The 27,378-nt window shown below is 26.1% G+C and overlaps 1 protein-coding gene across 1 annotated transcript; it reads right to left on the bottom strand.

Annotated features, from left to right (window-relative positions):
- Positions 1-588: 588 nt before the first annotated feature.
- On the bottom strand, positions 589-25,346 carry LOC135929574 (uncharacterized). Its single transcript, XM_065466224.1, has 3 exons — positions 25,265-25,346; positions 10,883-11,512; positions 589-2,924 (listed from the first exon to the last, which is right to left on the bottom strand). The coding sequence occupies exons 2-3, from the start codon at positions 11,391-11,393 to the stop codon at positions 673-675; spliced, it is 2,763 nt and encodes a 920-aa protein (XP_065322296.1). The 5' UTR covers positions 11,394-11,512; positions 25,265-25,346; the 3' UTR covers positions 589-672.
- Between the last annotated feature and the right edge of the window lie 2,032 nt (positions 25,347-27,378).

Consider the following 27,378-nt stretch of genomic DNA (forward strand, 5'->3'; position numbering starts at 1 on the left):
ATTCACGGCGAAGTATACAAAATATGCTCTATTTTCGTCTATTTTTATGTACTTCAGCGGATATCGCCCTAACTATTTATTTTATTATGTTGTATCTTTTTATCCCATAATAAGTATAATTTTTTCAGGATATTTTTTGTTTAAGCAAAGTAAGCCGGACAGAAATACTTTTGAAATTTTTTTTAGGTTAAAAATTTTTATTTATATTTTTAATTTGATTTAAATTATTGGGTAGGGTATAGTAAAATTAATCTCTTTTCTTAAAAAGAACGAAAGAAAATTTCGATATAATTAAATAAAGGTTATATATCAGGGTTATTTTGGGACAGTATTCAAAATTGGAAAATAGATTTAAGGATAACTATAATATATAGTTTTATTAATTTATATTTATTTACTAACCTATTTACTAACTTTTCCGAATTAAGATTATTACTTTCATTTAATAAAATACTTTATTTGTCATTTTTATTATTTACAAATAAGCCTATTTTCATATTATTTTTTCTTCCGAATTTCATATCAAATGCATCCACGCGTTATTAATGTTCACAAAAATAAATTATTTTTTTTATCGATGTAATAAAAGAAATTTATATAATATATATGCATAGTTTTGTTTCGTTTTTATTTATAATCGATTTAAAAACATTTTGAAGAGCCTAATTATTTTTAGCCTAGTGTTTTATTTAAAATTGCCAATGGTCCTATTTCTTCCCCGGCGAGTTTATGTTCGCTCGAGTCGGAATTGGAATCACTTTTATCGCTGTTATCATTGGTCGAATCGGTATCGGATTCACTCTCCGATTCTGTGTTTTGTCGAGTTGATTTTTTTTTGTTTATCTGAGATTCGTTGATATTTGAAATTCGACGACCTAAGTCGGTTACAGATTTTCTAACTATACCATTTTCTAAATCTCTAGAGACCAGATTGGTGATTTTACGCGATGATCGACAGGAGTCAATCAATGCACTCACTCTTCTCATAGAGTTCAAGTCTGGTTCAAGTTGAGTAAATATTTTTTTTTTGTCTAGATTTTCTAAATTTACGCATGATGCTCTGTCGTTGTATAGCTTATTGGTCGAGGTAGGTAAAGTCGATAACCCTTTATTAGCATTTTCATGTGACATTTTTATTTCATCATGCAAGCTATCACGAGGATATAGCATTTTTTTAGGGGAGAATAATGTCTCTCTTGGTTTGGGTTTTGATTCGGGGTGAATCAATTCTAATTCATCGTCAGCATCCGTATATGTGCTAATAATGATGTTTGTATTTTTTGGATAATTTCTAATAGGTATCTCATATAGATCTCTCTTGTCAGCAAAACCTACGGTATCTCTAATATTGAAAGGCTTCGGTTGCCGCCGACGCGTTTTTCCCGGTGATAAGTTTTCGTTATTAGTTTTAATCGAATGATCAATTCCTTTATTTTCTATAACCATCATTTGGTTATCTTGAGCTATTACTGGTCGATCGGGTTGAGAACGATTAGATTCATCTTCGATGTTATTTACCGACATTATAGGGAATAGCGAATTGACAAATCCAATCTTTTTATTGGTTTCGAGAAGTTGTCTTTGCATTTCTTCCAAAAATCCTTCCTTATTGGACGACGTAAAATCCTGCATAGACACCATATCTCCCGAATCTTTTCGCCAAGGGGATCGGCTAAAATATTCGCTTCTCTCGCTCATTTTTCGTTCTAGTGGTCTGGAATAAGTTGTACTATCGTTATGGTCAGCAGCATGATCGCGCAGCGAAGTAAAAACGAATAAATTTTGAGGATTGATATTTTCATGATTTCTTTCTACCATCACGTAATTTTTATTGCCATTATTTTCGAAATAATCGTTGACGAAAACACTCTTCTTATTGCTAAAAGAGCTCCTTCGTTTCTTCCACTGGATGATACCGTTAGATATATTTTGAATCGAATTCATGCGAGAAAAACGCCTAGTTTCGCTTTTCCTTTTCTTATGATGCTTATGCGGGTGTTCCTCTTTTTTCAATTTCTTAGCCTTCTCCTTCTCCAAAAGTTTCTGTTCCATCAGTTTTTGTTCTTTTGACGCCGTGGTGTAACAGCATTTACAATGCTTCCAACACAGCGCCTTGAAACGTTTTAGGATCAAGTTTAAGAATTGCTTTATGACGATGGAAATCACGTTTAACAACGAATACGTGCAGCAACTACCTAACGCCAGGATAATAAAATTAACCACTTTGTACCACAAGATGGGATCCATTACCATTTTTTGGTTACTAACGAAATCTCCGAATCCGATAGTCGCGAATGAGATAAAACAAAAATATAATGAATCAGTGTAGCTCCAATTTTCCATCGCGGAATAGAGTAAAGAAACGGTGCCACCTATAAGACAAGTCGCCAAAAAGAGAATTATGAGGACCCAATATACGGAGGGTTTCCATTTTTCGAGCGCCTCCTTCTCCATTTCATCTTTAGTTTTGAGTATTTTTCCGACGACAGTTTTAATGGCCGACTTGTTATCCGTTTTGTTGTCGTTTTCCCTATTCTTCATTGTTTTAAATAGTTTTTCCCTGCCGGCATTGTCTCTTTTTTTCCTTACGTCATTTCTCGTACCCCACGAAATATGGCGTCTATGTTTGTTATAGTTTGTATCATCCTCATTCATGGGCATGCGCGAGTAGTATAACCCCTCACCTCTTTTAACATCGTCTCTAGGCATCAACTTTTGCGACGTATAGCTTTGATACATATTATATATACTAAATTTTCGCCATTTATGTTTGGTATGAAGCCAGCGCAGCGTGTTGGCCAGTAGATTAATCACTCTCTCCAAGAATAGGTTGAAGAATAATATACCACCAGCGCATCCCAGTAATCCATAGAGCATCAAAAACATTTTGCCATGCAAAGTGTGCGGGGTTGTCATTCCATAACCTTTAATTATATAATAGAAGAAGAAATTTTTTTTAAAATATTATTGCCTCTAAAATAATGGTATATAAAATGTTTCTTTAATAATATCAAAATGATAAAATGTAGCCTAGGCACTTAATATAATTAATATGTGATAAAAAATTCTATTCTAACTCATTACTCACAAAAAAGAATTCATAACTTGACTCTTTGTAAGTGGCCATAAACAAAAAGTTTATGTCATATATATTTAAACATTTTAGTATAATATTTTCAAATTGCATCATATAGCAGTATAAGCCCATTGACTGTGATAAAAAAAAATGTATGTTAGGGGTAATGTGTTTTTTCAGGTTATGTGTTATTTTTCAACAACTATTTTTTTTAAAAATGTAGGAATCTAGTTTTACTCGAAATGTTTTCCATCATGCTTGGAATACTTACTCTATAAATTTCAGGCAATTTCGCCATTAACTCTTAGATTTGTCTAATTTATATTAGTTTTCCACTTTTTATTTAAATTATAAATGACCCAATGGTTAAGGGCAAAATCACCAACAATTCATAAAATAGGTGCCAAACATGCTGGAATATATTTCCTGAAAAGTCAGATTTTTAAAATTTAAAAAACGCGCTTAAGAAATGATTTAAAGTTTAAAAAACACATTACCTCCAACATATTTATTTTTTTTTGATTTTAAATATTTTATTCGGTAAAAAAAATTAAAACATGAACATGAACATTTATATACACTATTGAATTAAAAATATATATTAAAAACAAAAAAATCAATATAAAAACATATAATTAAAAGAAGGGAAATTAAGGAAAAAAAAAAAATTAAAAAATTATTTAAAAAAAAAAAGGAGGGATATCTAATTAGGTGTGGTCCACGGGGCTTAATGACCCATAAATGGATATACAGTTTGAACGGCAGATTTCGATTGAAATCCTTTGGCGGAGGTAGAAACCTTCTTTCGGATCACTTGTGATTAATCGTATTATTAAGTGGTTTCAAAGAGAAATCGAAAATATGAGAACCAAATGCATTTTTAAATGATCCATTATTATTACTAAAACTGCTTGTTAATTAGTGGTTTGTATATTTATTTTCAGATCAGGGTCGGGTCTTTCTTTAAAAATTATTACATTTTTGTGCCAACAAGGCTTTGATATGAACTTGCCAATCAATTATTCTGATTTTTGACCAGAAAGTGAATGAAAATCTGGAGCCCAATGGGGTTCATGTTCAAGAAGAAATGCATACTATGGCCTTAAATTTGGTGATAGTTTATGATGTAAAAGCATTCTTCTAAAGATAACAAGCTTTAATATGTATCTATAGATCATGGAGGGGTAACATCAACCTCTTATAGACAAAGCACATCCTATTTGAGATGGGAGTGTAAGTATTGAAAGGCATAGAAATCAAAATTTGATATCGTTGTGACTGCTTCTCCATGAGCGCGGGGAAATAAGGGCAGTTTGCTTCCGAATTATTTGTAGTGGGCACAGGATAGGCATCTGATGGAGGTTATTTTTAATAGTGGGGTACCAATTTTATTAAATAAAATACGATGAAAAATATTACTGCAAAAATTTATTTAATAATTGAGTTATAGAGATATTCTTATACATATATTACTTACCATCGACCAAATTAATATATTACTCATTTAAAATAAAATTTTGCTCCAAACACATAAATATATTTTTTTAAATTAAATTTATATCATTATACCACTAAAAATAATTATACTAAAACAAATAACATTTCTTTACAGTGATTATCTGATTAACTTGTATTAAAATTAATTTTCTTTAAAAGTGGATATTAATGAATAGTATTTGCCAATCATTTAATAACTAGGAGCATAATATTTAGGCCATTATATTTAGAAACTCAGTAATCCTCCTGTGATTTTCTGTCATGTTAGGAGTTGTGATCAAGATCTATAATTTCTACTCTAATGGTGGGTAATGCCGAAGGACTAGGGATATAAATTAGGTCTGAAGTGATTAAGATGGCTTATGATGTAGGTGGTAGAATGAAGTGAAACAGTTTATTGGGAAGCTAGGTAATGGGGAATGAGATTAGAAGCCTGAAGTGAATTAGAAGAAAAGAGAGTGCACTGCAAATTTAACGTTAAAGCATTTTATATATTTCTCCCTCTGAAAAAATATCTAAAATAATTAAAGGGTAGGATTAAATAGGACTTAAAAAATTGGAACAGCAGATTAAATATTCTGGCATAGATAGAATTCTTCGTTTGAATCGTAAGTAATTAGCGTTCTTTGATTGCCAAAGATTTTAAATTGTAAAACCTCTTGGTCGAACATAAAATATGGGCTTTTCTATAGCAGATGTGAAGGTTATATTCGAATTGACTGCAAATTAGATATACCTGTCATTCTACTTCTAGGCTGTTTAACAAGGGGATGAGGGATATATCAACATGATGCATGAGTTATAATTTAGAATTTTCATTGGTTTTAAAGTTGAAGGGGTATTATATGATTTGAGAATGAATAATAGAATACTGATAATGAATATATGGCGAAACCTTCGTCTCAAGAGAGCTATGGTGAAAATAATTTTCAAATAGTTAGTCACCATCAAAGATAGCACAACGGCATTGCATCTGATAAGAACCATAATTTCCACTATGTTATTATATCGTTTACCCTAACCAAATTTTTTATTTTTAATATGTGGGGCTATGGTGATAGATATTTCGCATCTCCCGAGCCAACTCCCAGCAAGAAGGTTAAGAAATTTTCGGGTTAAACTTGTAGTTTTAATAAGCCTGAAGCTGATTATTTTGACTATATCTTGAATCATTCTCTTTATTTTATAAAAATATAACGAGTTCAAAAGTCAATCTTTATCATATTTGGTTAAATACTGATATAACCTGTAACTAATTTTCCTAAATATTGAGTAGTTTAGGACAGGTTTATTTAACCCTAACTTGAATATTTTAAAAGTGTTAAACAAAATTATTTAAAATCAACCCTAAAATTTCTTCACCCTTATGACAATCCTGGCTATACCCATGGCAATTTGGGCAGATTTTTAAAAAAGGGCCTGATTATAATTTCAGCTAAAATAATATTTGCCACCCTAGAGATTTGGCAAATAGAGGTCCAAATATTTTTGTCATTTATGAGCAAAATCTCCAGGCTTATATAATATTATTTTGACTAAAATCTTAATTGGGCATTTTTAAAAATCGACCAGAATCGTGCATTTTAAAACACTAGCTCTGGTTAAATTTTTATTTTACAGCATTTGAATAGAATAAATAACATAATAAGATCGTTATTATAATTGTTAAAAATATTGATCCAAAATAAGAGAAAATAATCATATAAATTTCAAGTATATTAAAATTAAAATATACTATAATATTTAATTGTTTCCTGCCAAAATTGATATGATCATTAAGTAATATCGAATTACTAATGAATTCAATCGGTCATGACTTTCCCTAAATTAAATTTTGGGTATATTTAATTTTAATTATGAAAAATTTTTTTATGTTGAAAATATTAAAATTTAAAGAACTTTTGCCTTGATTTATTTTTGAATGTAAAAATATAAATATAATATTCCTAATTTAGGTTAAATTTCTCCTTAATTTTTTTTTATAAAAAACAACTTTATTTTGGTTTAAAGACGATTTTTTTTGTTCTTCCTTTAACATCTATATTTTTATTATCATATTATAAGAAAATACAAGTATAGCAGTACTGTAACTAAGTTCGAACGTTTTTATTTTAAAATAAAGGAATTCTATTTAAATATTTCTAACTCTCGGCAAAAGATTTTCCAGTCTATTCGAACAACTTGTGCAAAATATTATTTTAAAATCGGAAGTTTGAATAAACTTAGATTCAACAAACATCCAAGAATCTGTTTAAAAAAAAATCTAATAGGCCCCACCGGGCGTCTCCAATCTATATTATATTGTCATATCACAATTTATATTTTTTAAAAAAAATTGAATATTAATTTTTCCAAAATTTAGTATGACATTAAACTAGTAAGATAGCAATTTTAACCGAATAAAGACAAAATTTGTAAATTTTTAAACCGAAAACTCTCAAAAGTGAAAATTTCTGATTATGCGGATGATTATAATTAGGTTCAAAATAAAATTTCAATGCTTATTTTATTATTAATTCGATATAATATCAAATATATATTTTTATAACTTCTAAAAGCAATGATATATGTATTAGCAAATGGATATAATATATCCGCGATATCATTAACCATAATATTTGAGAAATAAATTCACTTTTCGTGGTTAGATAACATTTTAATTACATTAAAGTAATCATTCCATATTACATATCTTAAATTTATCATTTTATAAGTGATATTTTATTGCACATTTTGTAAATTATTAAATGGAAATAATTTTATTTAATGTAATTAGAGGATTAAAAAAAACATAACAATTCATCACTGGATGGCAAGTTGCTTGTAAGACAAATTTTTTTTAAGAGATATCGTTTCTAAATCATAATAAATCAAAAACCTTCCATTGAGAAGTGGTAAATATGTAGTAGGACATTTTGGTAGTCATTTAAAAGATTGATTTGAAGAAAAGAATAATCTAACTTAAAAGGATTAAAAATGAGAATAATTATTACAAAATATAAATGTAAGATTCTTGGTAGAGTTTTATTGGGAGGTAAATTAACGTCTACACCATAAATGAACATTCTCGTTTAATATTTTATGCAGAAAAAAAAATACGCAAGCCTTAAGATTTTGCTAATAGATGACACAAAGGTTTTAGGCAATAGATTTCTGATTAAAATAATCAGTTCACCATTTTTATAAATCGTATCAAATCAAGCCTTTTAACAATCCTAATGGGATCTCTGAGTTTTTTCGCATTTTATATATTTACTAAATATAAAAAAATGATAGAATAAAATCACAACACAAAGAATTTATATTACTTTTTGATATATTTTTCTCAAAATAATGGTGGAAATTTTGGATTTTTTTGCATTTTATATTTATATATTGTTAGTCACATGAATATAAAAAAAGATTAACGAATCGGAAAGAAATCTTGAACTCAAAATAATTTTTTTATTTGGCAGTACATTTAATTTAAATATTCACTTATAATTTTATTTTTTTAAAAACTTTTTTTAAAAATTCATTTCTTCACATTCAATCAGACGAAAAAAAATACAAATTAAATATTTTTTTGAACCATCGGCCCTGTCAGGCCTATTTATATTATTGATAATGTTTCCGCCTGCTGGGCTCGGCTTACGCGCAGGCTAACTAGATGACCTTATGGCACTCTAAATTAATTGATTTGTCGGTAAATAGATTTTTTTTTATTCTTCATTATTATATTTATATCTAAATTTTGAGATTTAGGATATGAAAATCAGGGCTGCTAACCCTTCTTCCAAATTAAAGGGTTTTGGGTTCAGGGCTCGGTGTTTAGAAAATTTTAATTAACATAAAATGGGTACACTAATATAAAAAACGATTCCGTGTAAAATGATTTTGCCAAAAAATGTTTTTAATATTGAAAATAAAAAAAAAACAATAATGTTTTAAATATTTTTTGACTCAAAACATAGCAATTACACTTAGTTTTAATGAATTGGACCTTGCCTGAAGGGGGGAGGGGTTTATAAAGAATAAAAATTGGAAATTATTTTCAAATAACAGGTAACAATTATCATAAGAGTAAGGAGAAAATTTTCATTCCCCGTCATTTTTGACGGGCTTAGCAATGCTGACTAACGGGAGCTCTGGTACTCTTAGTAGATTTTTTATTTTGCCCATCAAGAAAGACGGGTCATCATACTTTAAATTAAGAATATCTTATATGTGATTCACAAACTTACCTCATTTTCTCCTAAATTTTAATATTTTTATAAAATATATTAATAAAGCATATTTAATACCATTTACACAAACTAAACACCATAACCCCGTCATTCTTGACGGGTTATTGGAGTTATTTTATATTCATAATAGTAAATAACAATAAAAGCTACCTTGCATATAAAATTATATTATACTTCCTTATTCTAAAAATCTTTAATATATACGCTAAAAACATAACCTGTATAATTTGATAGTTTACCTAGATAATTACATTTTAGTCAAATATTACAACCTATTAATCTTATCTGTCCTAAAGCAATCCAGATTGTTTTCAGTATTTCTTAAAAATACTGACCAAATTTTGAATTTAATTCTTTCTACACTAGATTATTTATAACGGTAAAAAAAAATTTTATTAAAAAAATATTATACAAATCAAATAATTATTGAGAATTTTATAAAATACTGGAAGGTTTCAAAAATTTTGCCAATAAAAATTATCATCTATAAATTTTCTTGTGATATTATATTTTTAATTGGGCAAAAAACACCCTCGTTGATTTGGGTGTACTACATCATAAAAAAAATAATAAATTCATTATCTAATAAATATTTATATCCTATCTATTTAAAATCTATATTCAAGGTCAGATCCATAATACAAAACAGTAAAAAAAGTTAATTTTTAAAAAAATTAATAACAATTATAAAAGTGTGTAATATATCTATATTAAAATTTATATCAATTAATAAATATAATGTTAAACTAATTATTATTATTTTTTATTATAAATAAAATTAGCTTCAAATACAATGTTCAAAAGCTAAAAATAATGATTAAAAAAAAAGGCAATATGATCAAAAGCATGGAATACCATTTATGTTAATTATAAGAATTCTGGAAACCCGCATAAAGTTCGACAAATTTTTAAGAGAACTATTTTTAAAGCTTAGGCCAATAATATAATGAAATATTTTAGTTTAACAAACATTAAATAAAAATAATTTATTACTAAAATAAGAAAAATTTATAAAATTGGTATCGAGATTCAAACTAGAACGAAAAATTATAGAAACACTAAGAGACAATTATAATAAAAATAAAGAAATAAACTAAATATGGAAAAAAAATTACTATCATCCTTACTTAAATAATCCACTTTTTATCGAATTTTAAAATATGAAACTCGATGTACCAACCAGGCTGTAACTTTAATACTTTTATAATTTAATTTGTTTGACTTATAAGATGAAATGTGATACTAGAATTATTTATTCATAGATTTTTTTGGGGCACTTTTTTTTCTTTAATAAAAGAAAAAATATTTCTGAGGTTATTTCAAACAATTAGAAAATTAAGGAAATTATATCAATTTTTTTTAAAAAAAATGAAAGAAAATTTTCGCCTTAGATTCAATGTAAATTTATTTAGCTAATCATGTTTTCCCTTGGGAGGGTTGGGGAGGGGAGGGGTTAAAATTCCCCTTTTCCTATCACTTATCTACCACATATTTAAAAAAACAAACAAGAAAATTTATTGCAAAATTGTCTTAAATTCATAAGGTATATGACTTCTCACAGGATGAATCAGGCCTTTTAAAATTAAAAAAAAAGGCCTATTTATTAATTTGTTTTAAACAAAAACCCCGGGTGCGTAGCACTAAATTTGCCAAAATCCTTCCGAACTTATTCTTCTAATTTCGTATAGGCAAAAAAAAAACTAACATAAGGTGGAAAATTTTCTCAATTTATTGAGATCCCGTCCCTGACTGATAGTATACATATATACTCTTAATAATTTTACTCCTTTTTTTTGTACAAACATATTTATAACAAAATAGAATTAGATTAAATTAAACCTAATATCTTTAAAAAGAAAAAATCCTTTTAAATTTTTTTAAAAATAAGATGATAAAAATGACTGGTAGATTAACCAATAACATTTGTATTTGAAAAGGTTTTTGTTTATTAATGTATATTATATGAAAGTAAATATCTTTTTAATAAAATAACCTAAATGTCATATTTTATGATTCAAAAAAAAAGAAGACCTAAACGCATTACCCACAAAATTTATAATTTTATTTAAAAAAATATAATTACCGACTGTAGATACTACTGTCCACGTAAAATAAAGTGATCCGTAAAAATCCCACCTAGGTCGAACTCCTACGAAACCATTATAAGTAGCGTTGCCGTAAAGTTCTAAAAGATCTCTCATTTCTGTTCTGTTCACGTTCGGATATTTAGCTATGAAACTGGAGAGGGCTTCTTTGATGTCTTCTTTGATGTCGTGCTCATACTTGGACTCCATATACGAGAAAATGAAGCACCCCATACCCATGTAACATAACAGCACGACGGCCATTAACCAAAGTCTTAACGTATCTTCTTTCCAATCCTTAAGCCATTCAAACAAGTCGCTGCATGGCCATAGAAAATATCGATTGCACATTGTATTACACGTGGTATCATTGGTGTGATTCTTATCGTGCGCCTTTTCCTTGTACATGTAAGGATAATTATCAAGACTCTCCTCATCCTTTCGGGCGATCTGTCTCTCCGAATGAGATTTGTTATCGAGGAAATTTGATTTTGGATGTTTCTTAAACATTTTCCTTTATATGATCACAGTTTTTTTTTCAAAATTGAGGGTTATTTTAAATAATACAGTAGAAAAAAAACGCCGCTGCGGTTTTCAGATTACGAAAAGTTTATCCATGGTTCGCATATCTACATAAAACAAAAAAATATATTAAAAAAAACTTTACTTATAATAAAAACAATAGAACCCGCATTATAAACGTTCCCCATTGGAACAACGCCATGTAATACTTACCTAAATGGATGATTCATTCATTGATTTAATGCAAATCAGGTGGTGACACGCCATTTTGTTTTTTCATACAAATATATTTTATAAATTTTTTTTGTTAAAGTTTTCATAAAATTTCATTATAAATTATTTATACGGGAAACAAAATGGCATGTCGTCAGCTGATTTATATTGATATACATGAATGAATGAATTGTCAGTTGGGGGCAGAACATTTTATAAAATTAAATAAAAGTTTTATTAACTATAATTATTATAGCCAAATTAAATAAAAGATTTTTTTTTTGTTTCATTAATAATAAATATCATCTCTTTAAAATCTATTTTTTTATGGAATAAATTATTATTTCGGCTAAGTTGTACCAAAGTACAATATAAAATAAAAGGAATAAAAAAAGCTAGAACTAATTAATTCATTTTCATTAATATCTTATTTCTTTCTTTCTCTTCTTTCTTTCTTTCTTTCTTTCTTTCTTTCTTTCTTTCTTTCTTTCTTTCTTTCTTTCTTTCATTTATTTTTATTGTTTTTTTTTGAGCTCATTTCATTTCATAACTTATTTCTATTAAATTATTTTATTTTATCTCTTAAATTTTTATTTTAAAAAAAAATCATTAACTCTTTTTTCGACACCATTATTTATGATAATGTTACAATTTATATGTACTACTTCTACTTATAATATATCATATGTATGTATTACAAAATATACAATAACTTGTCAAAAAGAATTTAAATGAATTATATTTTTTTTTTATATAAAAAGTAATATATAAAAAATAAAATGTTAGAATAAAAATTGTGTTATTGAAAGTTAATAGATTTTTTTTTTTAAAAAAAAAATATATAATAGTATATAATTTCTTATTTTAAATTCAAATACTTTTCGAGCAGGACAAAATATTGAATAAAATTTATTTTAGGCTGTGCTAAAATTTAAAAGAAAAAAGACAAAATAGAGGACTTTAGCCACATTTGATGGTGAAAGAATCAATAGTAACTCAGCGATCTCAGAAACATCAAAGGGCAGTGATCCTAAAGAATTACGATGAAATAATCTTCAAAGATTATTTTTGGCCCAAAATGTTTAGCAAAAAATATTACAAAATTAAAGATCTAAATTATATATTTTATTTTTTTTTAAAAAAAATTGTGATTTCAAACATGAAAGATTTACTTATTAAAGTTTTTTTTACGATTTGGAATTTTAGGTAAAATAAGAATAAAAATCCTACTTATCTCAAAAAAAATCTTGAGAGATAAAAAAAAAATGTTTGGAATCTTTTTATTTTGAAGAGCATTTCTAACTCTGCTTCTAAAAAAAGGATATTGCTTCAGATATTTTTTATTTATTTTATGCTTGAAAAAAGAAGAAGATTATTTCTTTATTTTCAATTAAAAAGTTTTCAAATTTTATCAATTTTTTTTCCTTCTTCTTAAAGCTTTGGACTCAGCCTTATTTTTTTTTAAAAAAAAGCCTTTTATTATTGATATGATATGAAATGTTCAATTTTTTAAATAAAAAAAAAAATTTCGGCTTCTTGATAAGTTTTTTTTTTATAAAACATATGATGTCTCATCTTAATTGTTCTAATAATTCAAGACAGGAATTTGGATCGGTCATAAATTTTGTGATATCAGTGCGGTTCCAGGTTCAAATTTTTTTTAAAAAATGGGGTTAGAGGTGGGTACAGATTGATCGAACTTAAATCTATTTGATTTAAATAGAATTTATTATCAATTTATTCAAAGTGGCAATTAAATAAATAGAATGAGGTCAGTAAATTTATTTAGTAAAAAATAGGAATAAAAAAAATAGGTTTTCATAGGTTATTTTATTTTACATTAAAAAAATTTGCTGGTAAAAAAAAATGGAAAATCGATTATCAATTTAGGACATTTGTATCTTAATGCATTAGGATTGAAAACAAAAAACAAGATAAATTTGGTTTCCGGTTAAATAAGGGTTGGGGAAAAGAGTCACAAACTCAGGTCCGGTGTTACGGGTTTAGATTTGGTCAAAATACATGAAACTCAGGGTATTTATTATTCTTAAAATTAATATGCATAAAAGATTTAAATCCAGAACTCTTCTAATTAGATCTATTTTAACACTATTTAAAAAAAAATAACAGAGGGGGGGGCATTGATATCTTGATAAAAACTTATATGATAATTAAAAAATAGAAAAGGAAATTACTTGATTACACTATAAGCCATTTGTATATATTAATATAAAAATAAACTTATATTTGCAAGAGAATTAAAACGAAAGTAGTTATCTAACACCATAAAATAAAAACATTTCGCCGCAATTATAATTTTTGGCTTTAAAAAAAATATCACAATCCGAATTTATTATTTTTTTAAAATATTTTACCATATTTTTTTTACAATACATTTATTATAAAACATTTATAAATATAACATTACACGCTTAAATAAAACATCCTTTAAATTATAATTAGGTTTTTGTAATGTTATCTATTCTATTTGTTTTTTTTACGAACAAAAATTGATTTTAATACATAATTTAATAACTACTTTATTTTTTTTAAAGTTTTTTAAATTTATATTAAAATCTGAGGATAATTTAAAGAAATTGTCAATCATTACAATTTTTGTATTTAAAAAAAATAAAATAAACGCCACGCATCCCGCGGTGGTTAAAAAAAAATCCTTGAGTCGAGCTCTTCAAAGCGCTGTCCGAATATTTCGGTGTGATTTTACAATATAAATAGAATAAGATCTAAATTATATCTCATATAGAATATAATATTGTATTTATAAAGAGAGTCAGCCCCATTTTCTCTTTTTTTAAAATCTTTATTTCTAAGTCTAGTCTAGTAAGTTAAACGGTTCGATTTTTAAAAAAGGCTAACCCGATATTTTACCCAAGAATATTATTCAAGCTTGGATATTTTGTTATTAGATGATAAAAATTTTTGGAAATCTATTAACAAAATCTCTCAGCTTGTGTGTTATATTGGGTTAGCCGTTTTTAAAAATCGAACCGTTTAACAAAACTAGTCTAGTGTAAACTGTGCTAAAATTTATACTTTCCCATTAGTATCATAGCTAAAGCATAATTGTAAACTAGATACTTGCTAGTTTAATGATATTTTAAATAATGTTAATTTAGCTCGGTTTATCCGGGCTTTTTTCCAGATGAAGGTTATAATAAAAAAATTTTTATATTATCCTTTCGTGGAGATATGAGGCGGAAAATGCTATATTAAATTATTAAACACAAATTGATTTAAATAATTAATGATGTTGATATAAATTAACAACGGGATATGTATATATTTTATATTAAATTTAACAAGGCAAAACGAAGTACTTTTATATCAAATAAATATTGTATTAACAAGCAAAGCAACGTATTAAGGTAAAATATATGAATCGATAATAATTAGCAGAATATAATTAAAGAACATTTATAAAGAGTTTTATAAGCTATAGGGAGTCAGGGGCATATTACAGAGTGATACATAGGACGACAATTTAAGATTATATTAAAAATTATAAAGTCTAAAAATAAACATTATGAATATGATGATGCATTCCTGTGTCAATTCGTAAAAAAAAATTTCTGACTAGATTATTTTTATAATGATAGCAGACCCGATTCTAGCTACCCTCATTGGGGGGGGGGCAGGAAAAATTTTTGAAGGGGCAGTTAAGAATTTTTTTAACGACATAGAACGAATATTTAAGTTATTTGAATACAAAATTGAAATATAAGATTTTATTTGAAAAAAATACCGCATAAAAATATACAATAATTAAATATGTTTATAAAATTAGAATTATAAAATATATGTAATTTAGAAAATATTTATAACTATATTACAATTGATATTATGGTCAGTGATTGAGCTAACTGAAATCATTTCTATAATTCATAGTTTCGGTTTTCTTTTTCCCAAGTCCTAATTAAACCAAATTACCCTTTCTAATATCACTATTCGAACGTTTTTCTTATAAAAAAGATGACACACAACTCTATGTGGATGATCTAAACTGATACAGAATATGAAAAACATTTGGAAATACATTTATAAAAATTTGTAAAAAATTTGATGTAATACAATCTTTATAATTTTCTAAATTTTTAACAAATAATTTTTTAACAATCTCAATTACTAATCCCTCTTCAGTAATATTCGTTGCCATTAAAGGTTTTAATTTTTTTTATGTCAAAATTAGAATGGCTATTTGATAATATATTTAAATTTGCTAATTAGTTTATACAAAAAAATTGGAAAAATCATTTAGTCTTAGGAGACTTTTCCTCTATGTATTCTGCAATTCTAATATTTCTCAAGACTCCTTTATATAAAAACTTTCTTCCAGTTGGCAAAACTTGTTTTGGTACAGATTGATTCACCATTGTTAGAGTTATAGATCTTATAAGGGAGGCAGAGAACTACATCAGCTTCAATTAATTATTCAACCTATTCGTATTTATAAAATCTTCTTCCATTATTAGTAACAGTCTTTTTGAGTGATGCTGTTGGCTTTTTTGGTGATACCTTATTTAAATCAGTTGTAAAATATTTCCAAAAAGAATGACTAAAAAAATCTAACCTATCCATTTTGTTTTTGGAAGGTAAGACTCATTTCCAATCTTAGCACCTTGATAACTTTATTTACATTTTCTCCTTCCTCATTACAAATGAGGTACGTTGACGTTGTATTTCAGCAGAGATGAATAATTAGTTTTTTTCATAAAGTGGTTTGAACAACAGTTATTTCTCTCCCATCACGTTCCTAGTTTTTTTGGGGGAGGGGAGTAGTTTTATATTGATGGGGGCAGTGCCCCCCCCTTCCTCAATAGGCCTAGAATCGGGCCTGAATGTTAGGTATATTAGTGTTAAACGGCCATATTTGAGGCGATTTTTTAAAAATGTTAAACTCAATATTTTATCCAAAATAATAATAATATGCAAGGTTGAAGATCTTGGTCATAGAGGGCACAATCGTTTGGACATTTATTAGAGAATGTCGTTTAGACAATATTTTTCTGGCTAAAATATTGAGTTGGCAGTTTTAAGAAATCGGCTCAAATCAAGCAGTTTAACGACAATATTAGGCACCGTAAATATTATATCAAAATAAAGCCTTAAGCTCTATTTATAGTAAGCGCGAAATACCGCAATGATGAGCGATGCGCGATTCAGTTAAAAGATATCATAGTCGTATAATATAACTTTACATAATTCAAAATACTTCGCGCTTACTATGAACTAGGCTAAGAATCCTCTTCTAACATCTGTGTGAGTTTAATATTAAATGAGTAAATTTTAGTATTTTTTTTGTTGTGGAGCGATCACTTCATACAAATAATACGGGAATTATAACAACAAACATCCTGAATTTATGCTATGCTCTACAAATGAAATCAGCAAAATGAGTGTCTTGATTTAAATATATTTCATTCTAATATTTTTTCTGCATTTATTATTTGGTATTAGATCAATATATCAGGCTTATTAAAAATCTGTAGAAATAATCTGATAAGATACATTTTTAAATATAATAGAAGAATCCAATAATAGACTTTATGAAATATCAGAAAATATTTAGAAGTTGAAGAGAATTTTAGATTGAAATAATCATGTTTAACATACAGATAAATAAGAGAATAAATAAAAATAGCTGGTTTGGTAGGTTATCTAGATCAATAGCGGAGATAGGCCTTTCATAAAAATTCATCAAGCGAGTTTCTGCAGTTAGACGTACTTTTAAAACAATTCTAAGGCTAATTTATGGCCATCTGACCAACAACTTCTGAGGCAAGAGGTAATTATTTATTTATTTTACTAAAAGATTTCAAATACTCTATTGGCTATTTGTTTTATAGTAAACAATACTTATCTCTATTCGTTATAACATAGAAATGATGTTCTATAATCTATTCGTGGTATAAGGATTCTTTATAACCAGTTAATTTTATAGGCCGAAATTAAGTAGCTTAAGGAAATAAATTTAATTATTAGTCTGAAGTAGATTAAGAGAAGCTAATGAACCTTTATAAATAATTTTTGATCATAATAATGGAAATATTAATATATCGTAAGAATAATCTATTCACTCCTTTTACTGATTATAAATACTAATAGAATCTTAGTGTAAAATAATTTAATAGTTTAAAAATAAATAGCTATTTGTATTTGGAATAAATAACTTCTTGGCTTATTTTTTTCTCCCTCACATTCATAACTATACCTCACTCTAATATTTCAATTTGGTAGGGTGTTCCCTCTTTGTTTTTTAAACATACATCTGTGTAATATGGTTTTTTCCTATCATTGAGGAAAAAAATAGGCATAATTATATGGAGGTTAACCCTTCATATGATTCATGTTCTCTCACTTTGGGCAGGACTGTGACCACGTGTTAGATAGCTAAGATTAGTTAGATGAATCTAATGATAAATTGAGATGCCAATATTATTAAATTAGTGTATAATTAGGTTATAGGTTTTTTTTAAATACATAAAAAAAATGAAGAAATATTAACATAGGTTCTTTTACAAGTATTTTATTTATTTAAATATTTCATATCTACAATAAAATTCTTAATTAATTTGTTATGGCCAGTTAACACAAAGTACAAAAAAAACAACTTCCACATAACTTCATCTAGCTCAAATACTATCATATATAGAGCTTTAATTCAAATTATATTTTAAAAATAAAGGATTGGGTTACACATTGATATTAAATTTGAATTAAACCCTATACTTAATCCCTCATTTTTCTTTAAAAAAATGGCCAGTCTTACCACTTCTCTCTCATATATACTTTAATTATTTTTAAATAGAACAGAATTATGAATCTTTAAAATATGATATTTGCCAAATTTTTATTCTATTTAGATTTAAAACAAAAATTAAAAGCAATTAGAAAACACTCAAAAAAAATGGTAGATCTGCCTTCTTTTTTTTAAAATACGACCAGCCTACACATACATTTAAAACCAACCAAAAATTGGGTATCCATTCAAAATCTGAATAGCCTGGACTAAACAGTAATAATTTTTTAAAAAATAAAACTAACCACAACACGGCCTTAGCACTTTTTAACTTCTCAACGACTATTTAACACGATTTATTTTAGGGATAGCCTTGAATATGAATATTATAGTAATGAAATAAAGAATTATGATATATAATAAAATTAAAATTTTTATTAAACGTTTAGTATATCTTTTCAATTTAAATATAACAATAACTATCATGAAATTTTTTTATGATGCGATATTTATTTTAATTAATTGAAAGATAGAAAGAAATAAATAAAGACAGAATACATAGGATTACACATAATAGAATATAAATTTACATTTTACCAATAAAATATCCTTTTATTAACAAGTATTAATAGAAATAATAAAAATAAAAATTTTATTGCCTAATTTTTTTTTTTAAATAAAGAGAAAACTTTGTATAAAAAGTTGTATTCTATTGATATAATTGGTCCTACATTCCTCGGTCTGACATCCCCCAAGTCCTCAAGTGACTAAAGATAATGAAAAATATTAATAAATAATCTTTTAATATACAATTCACACATCTGATTGAATAGATTATAAAATTGGATTATTATATTTTATAATATTTAAAATAATTATTAAAATTTAAGTGTAAAAATGTTAAATTAAATATAGTTATAGGAGGAAAATATACTTTTTTGGTGATTTAGTTGACATAAGAAGGAAAATATTTTTTGTCACTATATATTAAAAATGTCCAAAGGATTAATTATTATACTATGATTATAAAATAAATTCCTACCTTTTAACTCGATCCTCTATACCCAAATTATAAGGAGAAAAATATTTTATTAGGAAATCTGGTTACCAATTTATTCCTCTGATATTATTTCTTGCATAGTTATATAAATCCATTCAATATATGATCATATACCCTTTCAAGATAGGTCGAGCTGCTAACCTTTTACTAATACTCCCAAAACTGTAGCAGGGACTTTTACCAGGTGTGGTTACAGATAAATACCACTCTGCCTTTATCCCAAATTCATTTTCATGAATGTAGAGATAAATAATATTTTTTTTAAATTTTATATTGGGTAACTGCCCCATCAGAAAAATAATGAACTTTGGCTACTCTGCCCTTTCTTTAAAGAATAAGATCAATTTTATTTGAAATAAAATGCACCTGTGTTGTGCTTTAAAAAATCTAACAACAAAATTTACTTGTTTAATAAAGCTGTCATAACGGTAATAAATAATAAAAAGTGAATTATGGCCTGATTATTGGTCCAATGAAATCCTCGTACATGGTCCGGCACTACAAATACATAATTTTCTGAAAAGTCAGTAAAAACTAAGTAATCGCCAATATATAAATTGGATTTTAATAAGTTTTGAAATAATGATTGTTGTGAAGCTATGAATGAGAAATCAAATTATTTAATTTTTCGATTAAATAATCTACAAATTAGTTGGCGGATTTTGAGCGTTTCAAGAAATGTTATAAAATTTATTGAATTCTTGTCAAATAATAAAAAGTCGTTCTTTTATTTCTGATTTATGCTAAAATAAAAGATTTAAAATTATTTTGCCAATTATTTTCAAGAGATAACCATATTATCACCCGCCCCCCCCCCCACCTCTGAAATAAAATTTATAAATAATAAAGTAAGTAAGGGCCTTTCATTTAGACATAATATATTTGAAAGTAAATATCCATTATTAAATTTAAATGTAAAGATGTTTATGTTACATTTTGATCAATTTTGGCTATATAAAGGGTCATAACTCTTAGACCCACCTTTAGCCTAGTCTAGGATTTTGTGCAGATATAAAGCAGTCTTGTATACATCTACAAAATTAAAAAAATACCTTTTTTCTATTACCATTTCCGGTTTTGTATTTCCTGATTTTGGTATTAATCTGGATTCTATCACATTTATTTATATGTCATATTAAAGATCTATTATTAAGCTATATAATATAATTTAAATTATTGCTCTAACTTAATTTATTCTTGAGATATTTGGAAATTAATGAAGTGCACTTTGTCAAAAATGTACCAATCTACCGCTCTTTAAACACCTATATTAAGTGGTGTAAGGAAGTAAATTTTCATTATTTTATTAGTTATAGTATATACTACCAATATACAAAATTTTAAAAAATACTGAGGGGGTCGGGTCGAAACCTTGATTGATTTGATATGGAATTCACCATATACATATAAAACACGTCAAAAACTAAGAAAGAACCATATAAGTCCTTCTTTAAATTCGATGTGATAAAAATAAAAATGGTCTATTCGTATTTATTACTACATTAATATCTAGCAAGTTGATTGAGATGATGATTGATTAAATTCGATATATTTTTTGTTAATCTTCATATTTCACTTACTCTTTTTATCTATTTAGAACTAGACACTAACACTTACCAAAATATACTGATTATCGAGTTATATCTATTTATATTAATTTTTTATTATTACTAAAAATTTTATATAGCTTTTCTGTTAACTACCAAAAAAAATATTGCAGCGTAAGAGTAATTACTAATAATAATTTACAAGAGAGAGAGAGAGTAGATACAACGAATTTTATGTATAACTTAGGGTTGGTATGATTTAATTATTTATTCCTCAAATAGTTAGATATGATGTCTGTTTTTTTCTTGCCTGAGATATCATTTTCCAGAAGGATAAAAAAATTTTCTAAAGTTCATATAAATTATTTATAAAATTCTATATTGTCTTTATAATTTTAATGATTAAAAAAAACAGTCTCATTATATGTTAAAAAAACAACTCATTATATCATATGTCCATTTTTTGAATTTATCAATTTATTATGAGTCCTACCCCCTAAGTATAAATTCTGTTAAAATTTAAAAAATCGGTAAAATTTTATGGAGGAATGATATGATCCATCTTTCCCCAGGGGTGAAAAAGCTAAAAAATATTATATGGCCGGCCCCAACCTAGAACTCATGAGATCTTACCTAAAGTAGTAATAAATATTATCATTTATAAAATTAACCTTAATCAGTTTTCAAATAAAATTTGATAAAATGCAGTGCAAGCTGTTATTCAATATTTTTAGGCTCAACATATCTTTCATAGAAGAAATGTACTTTGAGCTGACCATGTGTGTAACCAGTAGGCCCCCACCCCCATCGCTAATTTGTCTGTTCTCCCACCCCCCACTTTCGAAAAACATAGACAATATATCACTATAGAATTTGAAAGAAAAAGTAGTAAAAATTAATAACTTTTTTAAAATAACGACTATAATTGAAAATTTTTATAAAAAAAATGAAAAACCCAAAATTATTTTTATACAAATATAATATAGCCAAAGGCCTACAATAAGTGAACCTAAAAATCTCTAATAAAATTTATAGGAGAAACCCCCACAAAGTGTCTCGCCTCCTCTTAACAAAATTATGGCTACGCCTATCGTTATTGACCAACTAATTGCCTATTAGTTTAAGAGATGTTACACAATTGATAATGGATAAGTTATGGTTAGATCCAGTTCTTAAAATTTTTAACACTTCAGGTGCTATTTATAATTAGTTTGTTCTGATTCTGTTTAAAATTTGTCGTGAATGCTAATTGAATCTTAAGCTATAGAGAACATTAACATTAAGATTATAATAACATATAGTATGGATAGAACGAAATTAAAAATTAATTTCAAAACAAATGACAATATGCAAAAATATATAAAATTATTAATATCACTAATTCCATATCTCACTAAACCCCTGCACATAAAAAAAAAATGTAAACGATTCGATTTAAAATTTTATAATAAATTGATTATAAAACTATGAGAAATTACAAAGAATTCCGGAAAAAAAACCCCAGGAAAGTATTTTACACAAATGGTAAAAGTATTCTCTGATTATGATGTGATCCCCTAATTGAAAAAATAAATATAAATAATTTAACATATTAATAATCTTACCAATGACAGTTTTAACCGCTCTCATAGCAGACTTTTCGAAATCCATGTATATATAATGGATCAGGAAATAAATCCCGTTCTTGACATTTAGACATTATTACTTCGAATATTTTTTCGTAAGTATTTTGTGTTTTTTTTTGAGTTTAATAGCTGTTAATGATTGTGGCATTCGCTATCATATTAATTATTGCTAGGTTATACTAAAAAATTAAGTGAAAATTGAGAAAAGATCAGAAAAATAAAGATTAACAATGACTTAAAATGGGAAGAAAAATATAAATTGAGAAAAAAAATTAAGAAAAATTGACAAGAATTTTTTTTTTTTAAATAACGATTTTCTTTTTTTTTGAATTTTTTTCCATGGGGTTTTTTTTCCGGAGTTTTTTTTTCCTATTACCAATTACAATATATTTTTAAATATCTTAATATATAAATAAAATTATTTTTTTTAATATTTAATTTCATTTTCATTTAATTTCTATAATTCATCCTTTTCCCCTTCCTTATTATTTCTTTAACAATAAAAATTATTCCTTTAATAGTTATATTTTTTTTCTTTAAAAAAAACGGGGCTTAAGAATATTATCGATGAACATCTTATGATATAAAAGCAATTTTATAACTTCAAGGATTAATGAAAAAATAGCAAATTTCAAACAAAATATTTATAAGTAATTGTCTTTTTTTTATCAAAAGGAATATAAAAAAACAAATAATCAAGAAATCCTCTCTTAGATGACCACTTTACATATTTTACGTAACAAACGAATTTGCTTGACAAAGGTTGAATTCGAATTCCAATCCCACCACTAATAACGGCCGAAGTATAATGTTTTTTTTATTTATCCTCACCAATAAAATAGGAAATAAATTATTTTTTTTTGCAATTTGACTAGCAGATAATTATGTATAAATTTAAATACTTATAAATCATATTATGATAATTTAATTATCAGCTAATCAAAGGATTGAAATTCCCCCTCCCCACAAGTCATAAATTGCAGATTTTATATAATAATTATAAAAATGTTTCCTTATTTAAGCGGTCACCTTGACATGTCAGAATATTATTCTAAAAAAAGACATCTCCTCAAGAAGAAGACCCCAATTTTTTTCTTCCTTGCATTTAGAATGTGTCAAAAAATTATTTAAAGGCAACCCTAGCATTTTATGCAATCTCATTCAAAACATTGACTATGGTAATCTTAGTAAGTATTTTATAAGAGTTTAAAGAAATTAAGGTAATTTTTGGCTAGGAATTTCAAAAATTATGAATTGCTTATGAATTTGATATTCACTTAGTTCAATTCGTATAAATTTCTACCCCCCCCCCCTTTATATATAATCAGATAAAATGAAAGCTTATTGATTCATCAAGCGATCCTTAAAAATCTAAGAATTTTTCTAAATATATTAAAATTATTATACATTTTTATAACTATTTATTAGGACTTGCAGTAATAAACAAACATATTTTTTTTTCTTCTTCTCTAGGAAGTACTCTTCCTTGAAAAATTGATTGAGAGTTAGCACTTCTAAATTTGCCTAAGGATTTCACATGAAATACTGATGAAATAATAAATTTTATTGGGGATTTGGTTATGTTATATATTTATAGAAATCATTTTGGTTATTCATTTTTTTTATATAATATTCATTTTTTTTTATATAAAAATCCCTTTTTTCTAAAAATTTTGAATTATAGTGGTTATTTAAAAAAATTATTAACTTTTACTTATTTTTTCAAGTTTTTGTAGTGATATAATATATTGTATATACATTTTTTTGGGGGAGGGAGGTAGAGGCGTGTAAGGAATTTTATTAGCTTAAAATGATATATACGAGAATGGAAAAATTTCAGATGGGGTTGAAAATTTCTCACCCCTTGGTTAGGCGCCTGGGTGAAATAATTGAAAAATTAGCTCAATCCCAAAGGAGGTTGTACATATTTTTTTGGCAAATCTGCCCGTTTATATAAATGCAATATCTTAAGAATATATTTGTGATTAATCAATATATTCAACATGTCAATTTTTTAAATATAGAAATATTTTTATAAAAATCCAATGTTTTGGGAATATTGAAGATGTTTTCCCCATTTCTGACGAATTTTTAAAAACTCAATTTTAATATAAGTATACTTCCCCACCATCCATATATTTTAAATATTGCCTTAAATTTTTTAAGGAAATATAAGCAATTCAAAATATTTGGCGATTTTTACTTATCTCTTAATTATATTCTTTATTTTCAACTAATAAATATATATTATAATGAATATAAATATAAATATATATTGCAACATGTATTAGAGGTCTGCATTGGGAGGGTTCCGCCTGCCCATATTTCACTAAAAATGATAGTTTATAATATTGCATATTATATATGTTTAATTAAAAATACATTAAAATAAACAAAAAAGGCACTAAACCTTCCATAAAAATAATTATTAAACATTAAGCTGGAGGGCGGGTTAAAATAATTTTTAAAAAACAAGTGGGTTTTTGACTAAAAATACGCCCTTATCATTAATTATTATTTATACTTTAAATAAAGAAAGAATTCAACAGAAAAAATTAATAAAATTATATTTCTTTCTTTTTTTTTAAAAAAAAATAATTAAATAAATATATATATTCATTTTATTTTGTAAAATATTAAATTTAAATGGTTCTCACATTATAATTCCTATAGGCGAAAAATTATAGAATTACACTGAATATCAGGGAATTTGGACATTTTCAAAGGTTTGTAAACTTTTCTTTTAGCCACGGAAAGCAAAATATTACATCATCCTTCTTTACAAATTTTTTGTTTTTTTAACGAATTTGAATTTATATTTGTACAGTATCTCTTATACACATATATGAAATGGATATTAATTTTATTTTCATTTATAGTTATCATGATATCGGGATTTTCCTGGTAAATATTTAAAAAAAAATAGTTTTTCCTTTTTATTATTTTTTTAAAAAACTTAAAATATCACAATTTTATTTTATTTTATTTTTTCAATTTGAGATTTTTTTTAGGGGAATATAAATTTTAATAAAAATTATATCTAAAAAAGTCTATTGATTATTTTATTTTAATATTATATGAAAAAAATAAAAATTGGTTATAATAAAAAAATATATAAAAAATAAAATAAATAACAGAAAAATAAAAATTCATGATTAAATTTTTATATTTTTTAATATAGTTAAAATATATTAATTTATTTATAAATTATTACCATCGGTCGTATTCTGACTAGTTCTTATTCCTAAATAGAAATTTGTTTAGCCGTCTATATAGCTTAACCTTTAAACCGAAAAAAGAAACAAAGAGGATATTTAGAGGTGTGCACACTTAAAACAAAACAAAATAGGGGGTTTATAGGTAAAAATATGAATAGAACTGGTCTAAATAGAAATAGGTTTTAAAAGAAAAATAAGATGAACCAAGACATGACAAAATAAACTGAAAATATAAAAAACAAAAAAAAAACGTTTAAAAAAGAGTTAGTCATTCTATTTGCTTACAAATTGAAAAGTAGTAATAATTTTTTGTATTTTCTATAAAACTCTTAGCTGTTTAAATTGGTGAGTTTTTTTTTAAACGCAAAATCAAAACGTTTTGCTAATGCAATTTTTTTTTTGCGAATTCTCGAAGTTTAGGTAATAATATTTTTTTTAAGATAAAATTTGAATTAATATATTTTTATTTAAATTATTAAATCGAAGGGTTCTACGAAAACGCCCCAATTTGTAAGTATTATATTATTAGCCTATCTAAGCTACTACATAGTTATCTCTACTATAATAATATACTCGGAGATAAGTAAACCATTTTTTTTACGAAAACAACATTTTTGTTTATTATATATACTACAAATCCCTAAAAATCCTAGTAAAGAATATGTTACCAGCTAGTGTTGTTAAAAAGCCCGAATCGGGTCGATTTTTAAAAACGGCCCAGTTAAGGTTATAGCCAAAATAATATTATGTAAGCCTGAAAATTTTACTCATAGCTGGCGGAAAGGTTTGGACATCTATCCTGAGGCCTGCATAATATTATTTTGGATAAAATCTTAATCGGGACGTTTTTAAAAATCCACCTAAATCAGGCTTTTATCAACACTAATACCAGCAATGTGTAAAATCAAACAATGTGTTTAATATCATAAAAAATCACAGTTTTATTGAAAATAAAGAAAACGCACGAATAAATGATTTAATTTTGAAAAATAAATAAAATAGTTTAAATAATCTGCTAATCAAGTATTAGAAATTTGAATATCTGATGTTACCGAAAATATATTATCCGGTATATGTATAATACCTGCCCCTACATATTTCACACAAATTGTTAGTAAATTCTTGGTTTTTTAATTTCTACACTAAAATTACGTAAAATGGCTGATTGAAACCAATGATATAAATTTTTTTGAAGAAGATAATGATATAGAAGTAGAATGAGGCCTTTTTTTTATTATAAAGCTATTATGTTTATAGGATAATTTTAGCAGATAATCTTTAACACTAACAACGTCCACACCCTTTTCATGTCATTTAGGAATTTTGATGGAATTATGACAAGGGTCTTTTTAGAAACTCTCTCACACCCCTGTTTTTAAAAATAGCTTAGTAGCATGTAGTGTGAGAAATAATGAATATGATTTTGGATAGCCCTCTTAATTCATAATTGAAAATGGGAAAATGAAGCAAGCAAATACTCTCATCTTCCTATATTGAGGTAGATTATTTTAGTTTCGATAATTTTTATAAAATTATTAGTGTAGAGTTTATTT

This window comes from Gordionus sp. m RMFG-2023, chromosome 5 (assembly GCF_954871325.1).
Source record: "Gordionus sp. m RMFG-2023 chromosome 5, tfGorSpeb1-WG-v2, whole genome shotgun sequence".
Classification (NCBI taxonomy): domain Eukaryota; kingdom Metazoa; phylum Nematomorpha; class Gordioida; order Chordodea; family Parachordodidae; genus Gordionus; species Gordionus sp. m RMFG-2023.